Source organism: Vanellus vanellus, assembly GCF_965231255.1.
Source record: "Vanellus vanellus genome assembly, chromosome: 2".
Classification (NCBI taxonomy): domain Eukaryota; kingdom Metazoa; phylum Chordata; class Aves; order Charadriiformes; family Charadriidae; genus Vanellus; species Vanellus vanellus.
This window is the reverse complement of record NC_138906.1, coordinates 146,979,572-146,994,815: the sequence shown is the minus strand read 5'-3', so window position 1 is coordinate 146,994,815 and position 15,244 is coordinate 146,979,572. Positions and strand designations below refer to the sequence as shown.

The 15,244-nt window shown below is 37.2% G+C and overlaps 1 protein-coding gene across 1 annotated transcript in view; it reads left to right on the top strand.

The window, feature by feature from the left end:
- RNF19A (ring finger protein 19A, RBR E3 ubiquitin protein ligase) overlaps positions 1 to 15,244 on the top strand; it is a 63,025-nt gene that overhangs the window by 35,467 nt on the left and 12,314 nt on the right. Inside the window, exons 2-5 of the mRNA XM_082478950.1 lie at positions 3,502 to 4,256; positions 10,246 to 10,454; positions 12,381 to 12,525; positions 13,107 to 13,269. Of these exons, the coding sequence (XP_082335076.1) occupies positions 3,640 to 4,256; positions 10,246 to 10,454; positions 12,381 to 12,525; positions 13,107 to 13,269 (1,134 nt within the window). The 5' untranslated portion in view covers positions 3,502 to 3,639. The remainder of the gene's footprint in view (positions 1 to 3,501; positions 4,257 to 10,245; positions 10,455 to 12,380; positions 12,526 to 13,106; positions 13,270 to 15,244) is intronic.

The window sequence follows — 15,244 nt, the reverse complement described above, 5'->3', positions numbered from 1 at the left end:
TGAACTTATATTTTTAGGAGTTATACTCTGTGTGTGGTTTTTCTATCCCTTCACTGTTGCCCATATTAGTTTCTTCTGTATGTTGACAGAGTTTTTTCTGGTCAGTCAGAGTGGTACCAAACTTGCAATAAGTGTTGCCTCTCAAAATCAGATTGTTTGTTATTATTACTATAATTGTGTGTTTCAGCTCCTTTCAAGTCTTTTGATTTCAGAGCTTCATTTTTCACACAGTATATCTCCTTCATGTGGACTCATTGTTACTGGAATAATACAGGCGTAGTGTTTTCTGGCTGTACAGAATCAGATATTTTTTCCTTCTTTTTGTCAGCAAAAGCATGCAGAAGCTGTGTTGGGTTGGGCAACATGAAAACTGGCCAGTGCTCCAGATTGCGTTAGTAAGGCTTTTATGATTTTGTACAGCTCTGATCATTATTAGCATTGTAACATTTGTCTTCATTTTTTCCTGTAATAAATCAGCTGCTGAAAATCTTTTCACTTCAGCAAAGTCATCTGTGAACGTCACTAAAATGGCAATCCAAAATTACTATATAAGGAAGAATATGGCTTTTAAAACTAGCCTGATGCATTTAAATCTAGAGAGTATAATTGATGATTGTCTAAAATAACTGCTAAGTTCTCTATTCAAAAATCCTGTCAAAGTTTAACCATTTTATTTAGAAGAGCAATCTGCTATTTCTGAGACCGCTTATCAGATCACATTACACAAAGAGAACTATAGGACATACTGGTCTCTCTCTTTAGAGCATGGGAGATTCTTTGTTTATTTTAAAAAAAAAAAAAAAGTACCACTGGTTCATCACCAGAGCTGCTATTTCTTGATTTTGTACATCTGTTGGAACTGGCAAAAATGCTGTAATACACATTCTTTCCTCTCCAGAGAAAGGGAGGAGGGGAAGGCTTGTAGTCATAGGCTTGGCTGTGTTACTGTTTTTACTTCCTACTTTTTATATAAAAAAAAAAAGGGCAAAAACAACCAAACAAACGCTGCCTTCTTGCCTGAAATGAGTGCTTTGATTGCTGTTCATGTTGTTCATGGATTCTCCTGGCTTGAGGAAGATGGCCCTTTCCACTGTCCTGATAGTATCTGTGTGAACATACGAATGTTAGTAAGTATGTAGTTATAATAGTGCTTTCTATGTTATTCTTTCACTATCCTCAGCCATAGGCTATAGGATTTGCGTCTGTAGTATATTTCAGACACCGTCTACCTACTGCATGTATCTATGATACAATATCATGCCAAGATCCTAGAGAGAAGGTTGTTCCCTTCTGTCATCATAGTTGAACAGTTTTTTTCAGTTTCACCTTTTTTTCTTTAGGTAAGGGAATGTTTTAGCTCATTTAATGAGAAACAGCAGCTATAAAACCATTAGATTTGTTTTGGGAACAGAAGCAGGTAAAGCATCCAAGATTCCTTTTGACTAGATTTTAGGCTGAAAATGTTCCCTTAGGAGGGAAGGAAGAGTATGTTATGTTCTTGAAATATGCTTTATTTTAGACAGAGAGACCCTGCAATAAAATAAGAATTTTTGGATAGTGTTCTACAGAGGTAGAGGAGGGGCAGGAGGGGGGAAGTAATAATAACTCAGCATTTGAAAAAATAGAATAAATAGAACATAGTAGCTTCTGAGCTTTCCTTAAAAAAAAAAACAAACAAACAAAAACAACACTGTAGGGGCCCAAAATGTAAGACCTCTTTTTAGCAAAACCAGGAGATGTGAGGGTTTTTTTGGTTGAGTTTTTTGTGTTGGTTTTTTTTTTTTTCTTTCTTTTAAATTCTTACACTTGATGAAGATAGTATTCTTGTGAGGTACTACTGTACTGGATGGTAGTATAAATAGAGTAGTGTTGACTTAGCTGCCTGCTGGTATGTATATAATATCAAGGTACAGTAGTCTGAAGAGGGCGCATCTGTGGGTTTGCTGCACTCATTGCTCCTGTGAGCTGGACAGCCCTTGGGCTATTTCTGTGTTTCCTCTTTGGAGAGGGATTCCTGTTTCCGCTGCTGGTCAGTCTTCCTCTGAAACTTCCTAGTCTAGACCCAGTCATCCTGGTGATCCTGTCCCAGAGACGTACAGCTCATGATTGTTTTTCAGCCGGTCTCTAGCTGGTGGGCAGACTGCCTGGGCTCTGGTAAATGGAGGCATTCACCTCAGTCAGTGTTAGTTTTTTCACCTTCCTTTGTCTTCTCCATACCAAGATGCGTAAGTTAGAAATTATATTTTTGTATCATCATCAGTGGCCCTGTACATTTCTTTGTTTCTACCTTTTGACTTTAGTATCCAATTTCTGATTTTTATCATTCTATAGTAAAATCGTAGAAACCCAGTGTACCCCTTTCTGGGAGGTAAGTTGGGAAACACTGAGGAAAGAAATTATGCCAGCAGTAGTTGCATCTAGATATGCAATGCTGATGTCGCATAAGAAATGCCTTCTCATTCTTTTATTACAGAAGCAGTTCACTGAGGATTAGAAAAATTCCTCTTGTACAATCAAGCTTCCAAGAAGTAGGAATATTTGCATGTTTGGGAAGTTGGTGGTTTTGGTTGGACGTGATCTGCCACTTCCTTGTAGCAGTCTCCTCTGTAGGAGGAAAATAGAAAAACACCTTTCTTTCTCCTCTTGGAGCCAGTGAGTTAAGCAACAGGGAACAGAAGGAAATCCTTGCCATCATCTTGTACATAGGGAATAATTGAAGCTTGATATGTGATGGGAATCAGTTTTTTGGGGCTTTTTTCTTTTTTTAATAAAAATCAATATGAAGAAAAATTCAAATGTCATCACCGTAACTCTGGTCTTTGCTTGAATTGCAATATGGAAGATGAAGGGCAAGACAGTGTTGGCTGTCAGTCACTCCGCAGCTCTGCTTCCTGAAATATTCAGGTGCCTTACATTATAAATATGCATCTGCATACTTCTCTGAGAACCCTTAGGTTTTGAGAATATCTTGAGCTGTTTAGTGACAGTGACTTAACTTCTGCTGGCAGTCTAAATGGATTCAAAACACACACAAAAATCTCTCATTTCTTTTAACTATATTTGGTTTGTACATGACCTCGTGTGGAAAATGTAAGGTAGAGAAAACAGAAAAGTTTCCAATGCTGTAAGCCTGTTACTATGCTTTACAGAAGAACTTGTTATACATTTACGTAGTTGTCACCTTGGGTTATGGTAATTTCTACACATGCGCGCGCGCACACACACACCACCACCTTAGGGAGCAGTGGAGTGAAGATGCTGTTCTCGGCACTGCTTCAGTGTATAACAGATATTTCTTGACCACAGGGAAATTTCAGGCTTGTTAAGATAAGAAGGATTTAAAGGATAGAAAAAGCTGACAGAAAGAAGTATTGGGTCAGATGATGAGGAGAAGATGGTAGTAATATGAATAACGGGTTATGAGAGTGCTGTGATCTTTCAGAACCAAAAGTGATGGATGTGATTCTAATCTATCTTTTTTCATCTCTCCTGCTAATATAGGGAATTCCTCTGAAGAATTTGCTGGAAGTGGATACATGTGAATTTTCTGCATGAAGACTCTCAAACTGGATTACATAATAATATGCCTGTATCCTCTGACTCTATTATTTTGATCCTTAAAAATGATTAGGGTTGCATATGAAATTTAACCCATTTCTGATGAGTGACCTAGACATGAGTTTACATCGGCAAATGGGCTCTGATCGGGACCTCCAGTCTTCTGCTTCCTCTGTGAGCTTACCATCAGTTAAAAAGGCACCAAAGAAAAGAAGAATTTCACTGGGGTCTCTTTTTCGAAGAAAAAAAGACACGAAACGCAAGTCTAGGGATTTAAATGGAGGTGTTGATGGAATTGCAAGTATTGAAAGTATTCATTCAGAAATGTGTACGGACAAGAACTCTATTTTCTCCACATGTACCTCTTCCGATAATGGAACAACCCCTAGCAGCAAACCAAGTGGAGACTTCATGGAATGCCCCTTGTGCCTTTTGCGGCACTCCAAGGACAGGTTCCCGGAGATAATGACTTGTCACCATAGATCTTGTGTGGATTGCTTGCGTCAGTATCTCCGGATAGAAATCTCCGAGAGCAGAGTTAATATTAGCTGTCCAGAATGCTCAGAACGCTTTAATCCTCATGACATTCGTTTGATATTAAATGATGACATCTTGATGGAAAAATACGAGGAGTTTATGCTTAGGCGATGGCTGGTTGCGGATCCTGATTGTAGATGGTGCCCAGCTCCAGATTGTGGGTATGTATTTTTTCCTAATACCTGTAAAAAGGTGCCAGCATAAGTAGATAATGTTCATAGCATTATGCTTTTTGGAAAGTTAATGGCTTTAGTTTAGCATTTGGTTATGTGTTGTATGAGTAGGTAGCAGGCAGAATCCTCTAAAAAAAAAAAAAAAAAAAAACAAAACCAACAAAAACCAAACCCCCAAAAAAACGAAAACAAAACAAGCAAACACCAAAACAAACAAAAACCAAAATAACAAAACAAAGCCACAACCCACCTTCCAAAATAAAACTCTTCTTCAAGTAGGGTTTTTTTTTTTCTGCATAGAGGGAATTTCAGTAATGTCATGAAACTTAGTGGTATGTGGTTGCTATGTATCTACAGCAGGCAAAAAAAAAAATTAGATGTTGCACTGCCAATGTAATGGTGCAAAGCTTAGACTAAAAAGAACTGAAAATTTGGTGACTGACTTTTAACTTAGTCTTTTTTTTAAAGCACAGTGGGTATTTTGTTGTGTTTGGTTTTTTTTAACTGTGAAAAATGAGTATTTTTTCAATAAAAAGGCCTTTCCAGCTTCAGATATCTTCCATCTTGTGGCTGGTTGAGACACCACTTGTTGCCTGTCAACAGGATTCTGATGTAAGATAATAATCAGTTTGTTCCTGCTTATTATCTGAAGAATGTAATGTTTTAACATTGCTTTAATACTTAAACAGTTCTGAAACCATTCTGAGTTCTGACATGAGTAGGCTGAATACTACTGAGCAGCTCATCACGCTTTTCTGCTATTGGTGTCTCATAATGGCATTCTTCAGCTAGTTGCTTTTTTAGAGATTGTTTGCGTTATAATGTCTAAAGGTTATAGCCGTGACTGTGATCTGGGTGTGTAGCACACACTAAAAACTCACAGAAGATGACATCTCTGTTCCAAAGCCTCACAGATGAGCAATAAATAGAAAGAAGAAAAGGAAGAATGCTGGAAGAGAACAAGCAAAAATAGGACTATTAGGTAGATTAAATATTCCAATATTAATGTACAGGTGCTTAATGTTTAGGAGGCTTTCTAATTTAAATGATATGTTAAGAAACATTTGAAATACAATTTTGCTTTCATACTTTAAATGAAATAGAATTTGCTGATGTGGGTCAAAAGCAGGGACTGGAAAGGTGGTAGTTTAGGTCCTTTGACCAAAATTGAATGGCATTGCCATGGTATAGTTTGAGCAGAGAAGGCAAAATTACTTGAGAGATGGATTGGTTGCGTGAGCTTGTAACAAAGTCATGTGGACAAAACCACTACAGCTTGCTCTTAATATTTCAATACTGCAAAAGAAAACAACCGCTAGAAGGCATTATTTGATAGACAGAAGTATGCTTTGCTCAAGCTTCCCTGAGTGTTTTTGTTCTGAACAGACTGTTGTTACTCAAGTTAGGGGGAAGCATGTAAGAACTGTTAAACTATTTTCTGTTAAACAATGATTCAGTGTTTCAGATACTTTTTTAGCACTTCAATAAGTAGACTAAGGCAGATCTGTTTAATGGAGTCTTTTGACCTTGCTTATTTTTTGTGCCCCATTTTTCTCATCTGTTTTTAAAAAATCCTAAGTATCTTTAAATGGTCAGAATTATAAAAATGTGGGTCATCAGAGCAAAATTAGTTCCGTGCAATTGTGTGGGACCACAGCAATGTTAATAGTACATAGCAAATATTTAAGTCATTGCACTGGAACTGCCTACTTGCATGCTCCTTACTCTGAGGGTGGAATCCTGTGGAAAGCACAGTATACTGCTATATGGGCGACCTTGACTGTACCTTTGATAACACGACTTTTTCCTAATATATTTCATGTGGTAGGGAAAAGCTTCACAGTGATAGATGGATTCTGTTTTTAATGCACAGATAGTACCCCCCTCACTGAATTCTCATTACTAATTTAAAATCAGATCAAGGTGGTTACTTGGATACTTCTCAGCAGGATTGTTCTTTATGGTTGTCATCCTAAAGAAACAAGAGCTCTTGCGATCATGTTTTGTCTTTTTCCCATCCTTCTGCTGATAGCTTTTGAAAGATTTAGCACCTTCAAATATGATGGGCAGAGGGGGTTGAGCATTCAGCATAAGTTAATCTAAGAAGTTTTGGGGAAAAAAAACCCAACATAATACTTGAACAAAAGAAAAACCATGAATAATACCTCTAGCAAGAGAAATACCTGCATATGAATCCTACAGTCACATTTTTAAATTTGGCCTTCCAGGCAGCCACCGCAGCACCGACTGGCACGTTGGTATGTGCCTAGCTGGGAGCCTGCTGCAGCACTGGTCTCTCACTTCTCTGTTAGCCAGGGGAGCTGGGAGAAAGCACCCAGAGGGAGGTGGGAAGGAGAAATGGGAGCAGAATAGAAAGTGATAATGGGGATTTTATGTTGGTGGGAAGCATAGAAGAAGGATGGAGGAAGGAATTGTACAGGCATGAGGTTTAGGGAAGCAAACACTATTCAGGCTTTTACTGAACAGCTTATGCCAACAATGTTTAAAAGATGAGTTATCACAGCACACACAAACTTCAGATCAGCAGACGTTTGCTTGAACAATTACATGGTACAACAGTAGTCACAATTTCTAATTGCTTTGGCAACTGTAATCAACTTGTACAATATGCAATTAAAACTGAGGGCTTCTTTTGTTTTCTGAACAGTTTTTGATGTGTAGTACTGGCAGCATGCATTAAGGTTGTGATGGTAGCTGACCTGATTTTAGCATGGATCAGGTATTTCATGAAAGAGCTGGATGGAATGCATTTACTAAATTTGCGCTTAATCCCAAAGTAGGAGAGGTGCAATAACTCCAGAGGGTAGCATTGTTTCCTGAAGTTGTCTTTAAATTTAGAAATAAGTACTGTAATAAATAGGAACTAGGTGAAAAGTAGAGTGTTCTGGTAGGAAAAATTTACTGCATAAATAAAGAAGGAACTGAGTGGATAGTGCATGACAGTGCTTCAACTCTCCTCAGCATTGATGAAACATCCAATGTAATATTGCTTCAGGGTTTGGGCAACACGTTTGGACAAAATCTGGACCAGATCAAGAGCAAATAATTATAAAAACTTTGATCCCTGAGGGGAAAAAATGAGGAAGGAAAAAAGGAGGGAAGCTAGGTTAGTCTGTTATAATTGTTTTTTTCCCTGCATTGTGGGCCCTTGTGTTCTCAGGAAACAACAAAGAATAGTTAAGAAGTAAGTATCTCTTTTTCAGCTGTCTTTCACTTTATTTGGGTTCTAGAGATGGCAAAATGGGAACCAAATAGATCTTGAAACAAAGTCAGCTGCAGTATTAAGTGTATTACTACTTCTCCTGTCCCAGTAGAGAACTTCTTACGATTTTCCCATCAAGAGAACTATGGATTAGTTTGGAGGAGAACCTCTGTTGCAGTAGTTACAACCTGGACGAGCTGCCTGGGAGCTGTGGGGTCTCTAATGCTAAAGCAGTCTAATGCCAGAAATGGTCCATACTGCTGGCACCACAGTCTTTCTGGCCATGGGCTACTTCATCTTTGGCTCTTGTTGTAAGCTCAAATGCATCCTGCCTGTTGTTGTTACCTGAAATACTGTGAAAGTCTGGACCAGCTGCAACCTACCTGCAGTGGCTTGGTAGGGGACACTGGCGAACGGGTGATCCTTCCCTGAGGAAGGAGCACAGATAAGGAAACCTCTGGGGCTTTGTTCCAGACTAATTTTTTGAGATTCTGTTTCTTTATATCAGTTTTCTGATGTCATTTTAATAAGGTTTAGTGAATCAGTATTCCAAATGTGTTCTGTTTTTTCTTCTGTCTGAATTATTTAATGGTTTTGCTCTGAGATTGTATTGCTGACATTATTAGAAGAGAGCGGCGATTCCTATCTGCGTCAAGCAAAAAGCAGATTGGGCAAAAGAGTACAAATTCTTCATTCCTCTTCTCATCTCGCTCTATGTCCTTTCTTCAATTAATTGCTCTTTGCCACTGCTTTTTGTTTTACTTGTTACTACTGTGAATTTGGTTGTCTCACCAAATTCACCTTCAAATACACCTTCTCTCAGTGTAACAAAACTTCAGCTTTCAGATCATCAGTAAAATGAATTCAAAATGTTGAAATTAGACCTGTAATCTTACACAGTTTGAACTGAGATTTGCTCTGGTCTAAAAAGTTACTTTCTAAAGGTATGCCAACATATCAATTCCAAATGCAGAGTGCTTTCAGGGATGTGCCCAATCTTTATTAGCAGTGGGAGGCAGGATATAAATTGGTACTTCGTTCTGTGGCCTACTCTTGAGATTCTTTGACAGAATATTAGTGAGTCTTGGATGTATCCCTGTATGTTGAAGAAGTGTTTGGATCGGATGCTCTTTGTGTACATCAAAGCAATTATCTCTTCAGCTGCTGTATGTGGGGAAAATAGAGCTGATTAACTTGACAACAATATAGAAGAGTCTAGCAATTATTGAAACAAATTTTTACTTCGAAAGCAAGAAATATTTGAAAACAGACAAGTGGGTATCTCGGTTTTATTTGTAACTGCATTATCTGTAAATTAGAGGTTGAAAGCTCCTATTTGTTTGCAGAACTTCTGGGAGGGGAGACTCAAACATGCAGTTTTAAAATACTTAATGAAAGGGATAGGACTTGCATTAACTTTACAGAGCTTCAGATGCAGCTACTCTAAAATTAAAATAGCTAAATTTTCAGATACATATGTGAGTGGGAATAATTTTTTTAGTGTCATTACTGATAAAGAATATTTTGAGTTAATTTTATGCAATTGCTATAAATTGGGCAGGGGGTAAAAATAAACAATTTAGTCTTTTGAAATAAAATTACTTTCATTTGAACAGCCATAAGTTTAAGCCCTGCTGCATTTATAAATCTGTTTAAGTATATTCAGGGGGACTGTTCACATGAATAAAACTACAGATCCGTTTTAAGTGTTCATACCAGTGGATGTCGTGTTGTTTTCTATGTAAAAGAAAGCTATTGCATAAAATAATTGAAGAAAATTACAATGGGTAGGAATTAAGGAACATGTGTGTATATGTGTATATATATTTATATTCAGTATTACCAGGAGTTGTAGTACACATTGTCTGCATTTTTATCATGTGAACTTTAGAATGCAAACTTGTCATTGTATAGAATTGTTCATGTAGTGTCTGACTACAGAATAGTGTAACACAGTTTTATAAGTCTCAATGTTTTTGGAGCTTTTTGCTCTATAGTATTTCAGAGTGAAGGTGGCAATGAGGCCCTGAACTCATCTCAATTTCTGCATTTAGAACTTGAAATGTATTTTTTAAAATGTCAAAAAAATTAAATTGGCTTAATAATCCAGAAACCCAAATCCTTATTTATGAAATACTCGCTTTGTTGTTTTGACACTTTTCAAAATATAAAGAGTAAACAAACATCTATTTAAAGTAGATAGTGGTGTTCATGATAAAAGGCAACAGTAAAATACTAAAATGTCATGCAGTACCAAGTCAGATGCCTTTACAGTAATAGATTACGCTACAGATCACTTAGCAGGGATCCTCCCAGATTATAGAAAGAGTCAAGCTTAGACATGCCCATAGTGACTGGGATGCTTTTGAAACTATTACTTTGAGTTGCTTAAATACCTTTTTGGTTTTATCGTCCTGCTGTTCTAAACTGTGGTTGCTTTGTGACCGTAAACCTTACAGTACTGTGTTCAGCCATAAATACAGTATATTTCAGTACTGCATGAACATATTGAGGTGGGGTAGAGCAAAGTGTTACACTGACTGTAGTATTTCTGTACAGTCTTAGTCTAACACAATAGTGATAGAGTTTTGGAAGGATGTGGTAAGGAACCTGTGCTGGCCACCTAATGTCAGCTCTTGATAGCCACTGCCTTTGTACCTGCTTCAACTCTGGTAGCTGCCTTGTCCGCTTCAGTCTATAGATAGGACTGTTCTTATTAACAAAATCTTTTCTTGCCCCTCTTGATCATTCAAGATACGCTGTGATTGCTTTCGGATGTGCCAGCTGTCCCAAACTTACGTGTGGACGAGAAGGCTGTGGAACTGAATTTTGCTACCACTGTAAACAGATTTGGCATCCGAACCAGACCTGCGATGCTGCTCGCCAGGAGAGAGCTCAAAGTCTGCGCCTGAGAACAATTCGTTCTTCATCTATTAGTTACAGCCAGGAATCTGGAGCAGCAGGTATTTATGATTAGTATACTGTGTCTGTAAAATATCTTTTTAGTACATTTGCACACAATTAACTCTAAAAAGGAAATAACTGAATAGTAGCATGGTAGATACTAGCTACTTTGTCTTTGAAACATAAAATATACAATATTAAGTTTGAATTCAAATTTTAAATGTTATAATTTGAAGTACTCTGTGACCAGAGCACCTGACTTCAACCTTAGAGGCTTGTCAGCATTTAAAATTCTTACTTTGTAGCTGAAAAATATGAAGTCAGAGGAACTTGCTGCAAAGCATTCTCTGTTTGGCATGCTGACTTCATTTGTTGTATCACTTACACACTGGGAACACTTATTTTCTCCACTGTAGGTGAAATTTCACAGGGCTGCTAATAATAAAAGCTGTTAAAAATAAAACTTAAACCCACTGATTTTTTGCTTTCAAAATACATTATTAGTCTGATGCCAGCTCTGATGTTTGGCATCTATGTTTTTTAGTACTAATTTCTATTTTTCAATAAAATGCTCGTGTGTTGTCTACCAGAAAGCAAACAATTCCATGTCTTAAAATTGAGCTTGTTTGTAACCCTCCCAAAAGAGGATAAACTATTCAGAGTAGCATTTTGCAGAGCAGGAGTCCAGTTTGCTGTTGATAAGAATTGGCTCTGAATTACACTGAACTCTGATCTATTTGGCAGCTTTTGTGTCTGCCTGACCAAACGAGGTAGATATTTGGAGGAAACTCTTGTACCTTGAATGTAGTTAGAGTCTCTAATTTGTTGTTTGTGCTGGCTTATTTTAACAAGGCACCCCATCTTGCCTTAAAATTTGACATCTTGCTCTAGTTTTCAAATAGACTTTAAAATAAACTTTAAATTAGCATGCCAGCTCCTTTCCTTTCCCTTTCAGTCCTTCCCAGCATGAACAACAGTAGCTCTGCCATAACTGCTGTAAGAACTCGCTCAGTTTAGTTATTGCCCTATAGGTTGTGTGTCTGTTCCCATCTGGGAGTAGCTAGTGCATCCTTTCGGCAGCTCACTGTCCCTGTGCGCTGGAGGTCCTAGAGATACTGTTTTCTGCTGGTTCTTCACCTCTTTGGATACTCTTTATATCAAATATAACCCCTTTTTTCCCTTTGTCCTACCTAGTAGTACAGAGGCAGTAAACTTGGACTTAGGCACTAGGAGCTGCAAGTTATTTCTGCTGCTGTGAGTAAATAGCTTGTCTCTAAGTGCAGATGCTAACCAGTAATGTGAAGGAACAAAGATCACAACTGTGGTTGTGTTAGTATACGAGCATTTCACTGTTGCTCGATGACCCCTTGTTTGTTAATGATAGAGCTAGTCACTTAACCACATTTTTCAATATTTGACTTGGGAACAAGAAGACCCTCCAGAATTTTCTCTTTGCTACAATATTTTTTTTTTTCTAGGGAGTAAGTAAGTATTAAATAGGGCTGGGAAAAGGACTCAAGAGGAGGTTGGTGATACCAAAGAAAAGCATTTAATTTGGAAGGGGCGATGGATTTAAGATAAGAAGAAATAACAGTGGAAACTGGATATTCAAGTAAAAGATTCATAACAGCATAAAATGTAAAAGAGGATTATATTTAAAGAGACCATATTATCAGTTCTGTATTAACATACATATTTAATGTCCAACTAATATATATTGCATTAAGCTTAGAGAAACCTTGAACAGAGTGTATGCATTCAATTACTTGAATATGATCTAATATGCCTTGTTTTCATTAATTTTACTTGGTCCAAGGTTTACAAATAGCTATAAAGTCATTGCCAAATCAAGATTTGTAAAGCAGACTTATAATACACTTCTATTTTTCAGATAATGGTTCAGTTTTCCCAAAAATATGTCTACGTTTTGGTTACATCTGCTTGTCTAAAGAACTGAAGTGATTTTAATATTCATTTTTAAACAGCTGATGACATAAAGCCATGCCCACGCTGTGCTGCTTATATAATAAAAATGAATGATGGAAGCTGCAATCATATGACTTGTGCTGTCTGTGGCTGTGAATTCTGTTGGCTCTGTATGAAAGAGATCTCGGATTTACATTATTTAAGGTACATTTAAGAAAAAAGTCTATGTGGTTGATAATTTATTTTCTAAAGTATCTAGAAGTAGATTCCTGGATGCTGTAAGTTTGGCTTTCTTCCTGTTGGAGTAGAGAATCACATTTGAAGTATCCATATCTGAGAATCAATTTAAATTTTCAATGCTTGTATTTAAATCAGAGCTTTGTTATTTTTGATTTTAAAGTATTTTTCTAAGTTTCATGCATGCAATGTGTATTCAGTACAACAAATGAAGTGCTTTAGATGAACATACCCGCTATTTTTATTGATGATTTAATACTGCTGTATTGTCTTTGTAGTAAGCAATACAAAAACTCTGATTATATAAGTTACATGTGAACCACCGATTGGCACATGGTAATATGTAATATGCTTCTCTTTACATTGCAAAATATGCTGTAAAGGCAAAAAAAAAATAAACTCAAGAAATAACTGATGATTTGGTATCCATAACATCTGTAACTTGAACCTAAGAACAATAATTGTGTAACTAGAGAACAGTTCAGTAGTGTATAGTTATGTTGATATATTTACAATTTCTTTACAATTTTCATACTTCTTTCTATTAGCCCGTCAGGTTGCACGTTTTGGGGAAAGAAACCATGGAGCCGTAAGAAGAAAATACTGTGGCAACTAGGGACACTTGTTGGAGCTCCTGTAGGAATTGCCTTAATCGCTGGCATTGCTATACCTGCTATGATTATTGGAATTCCTGTGTATGTGGGACGTAAGGTAAAATGGGCTACAACTCCTAACATGCTTCATGTTTTACCTTCTGCATTGTATGACTTGAACTATCTTCACCAACCCTTAAAAAAAAAAACAAACAACAACAAAAAAAAACCAAACCCCCAAACAACCCCCAGAAAACAAACCAGCCCCTGAATTGTTTAAGGATATTTGTTTCAATTGTACAGGAAGGAGAAACAGTGTTTTTAAGAATGTAGTTCCTCTTAAAACAGGCAGAGGAAAACACCAAACAATTTCCCATTTCTGCATCTTGCCAGGGAAGTTCTTGCATGCCTCTTCAAAATTGATGTTTTTAGCCTCTAGTTTCCCTTGTGTCCCTTAGAATTAAAACAATATTTAGAGGAAAAGGAAAGCAAAAAGAAAATTCTTCTTGTTTTTCTTAAAATCAGATCATTACCAGCATTTTAGTATAAAATTCTGCTAGTATGGCTTTGTGTGTGCACACATTTAAGCATTTATTTTCAGCAGCTTGTTAGTTGCCTTAGACCAGTCCACCATGTGGACAGTATTCAGTACAGGTAGCTAGACAGCGTCTATCTTCATTTTACTGTTTGTGGGAATTGGCTAGAAATGACCATGTTAATCAGAAGGCAGTTGATGTATTTCCTTTCAAAAATATAACTAATAGCTTTTAATATAAAGTAAACAACAAATTGCAAGGAAAACAAAAGATAATTACACCTCCTATTTGCAATTTAGGATAAAGTAGTAAGTTATCCAGATCTTTTGGAAATGGGCTTTTTGAAATGATGGTTTTGGTTCAGCAGGTGCTAAGTGTTCAGTTACATGTCCTGGATGGCATAATCAGAAGAGTTGTTTTTCTGCTTTTGTCTGCGTGGATTGTCACAGTGACTGTCACAGATGCATAATTCTACATTTGGGAGGGGGGGGGGAGCGGGGAAGTGTTTCTCTCATGAGCTGTTGCTGCTAGGCAAAAAGTCCAGGGATACAGCTCTTCCACTGTATTCTCTTTTCATCCTTTCCTTTCAATCAAGTACTCCTACCTTCTGCTACAGTTGTTTTTTGATCCTTCTATTCTGTTTCGTCTTAGTCCCATACCATCATTGGAACCTTAAAAATAAGAGGAAGAAGGCAGCAGTTACCTGTTTTGAATTATTATTGCATGTTCTGTTTTTCTCATTAGACTTTGGGATAGGTCCCCATCACTGAGCACCTTTCATGTATTAATGGTAAAGTCTCAAAAAGTTAGTCTGTGAGGGCAGCCTCATGAGAATATGGTCATTTTTCTTTGACTCCTGTCACATATTTGCACTTTTATTCAAAAAACATCTGATGATGGAGATTCCACAGGCTCTGTAAGCCTGCTTTTCTTAGTAAAATTTATTTTTCTAACATTAATGTAAATTCTCTTCCTACATTAAACTCTTATTGCCCTGTCCTCAGCTGACATAAAGAATACTTCTGCTTTGCAATATCCCATTACATATTTGATGATTTTTAAGTCCACTTTCATTCTTATCTCTAAACAAACCCAGCACTTCTAGCTTTCCTTGACAAACTCTCAAGAAAACACACTGGTTTAGACCTCTGATTCTCATCTTCTCTTCTGGATTTCCTTCCAGTTATCATACCGCCTTTGTTTTTGTCCACTTTCAATATAGCAGCAAAGCTGAAGCATTACTGCTACTGAGTTAAATGAAAGGGTGATCCTGTACATGTAATTGCCAGTTAGCTCTTTCTCAACAACACATTATTTTCATTTTGTGTACTTTAAAACACATACCCTTCCCCACCATACTGGTAATTGGTCTCTTCCTAAGGGTAGTCTTGAACTGATTACCATTGTGCTGCATCTTAGTCATTTCAGGCCATTTTGTCAGCTTCTGAAGACCAGTATGAGTTCTGGCATTCCTGCAACCTTGCCAGATCAATATTGGCCTGAAACTCAACACACACGTTCTTCTTCCATCTTCCAGGTTAATTAAAATGTTGAATA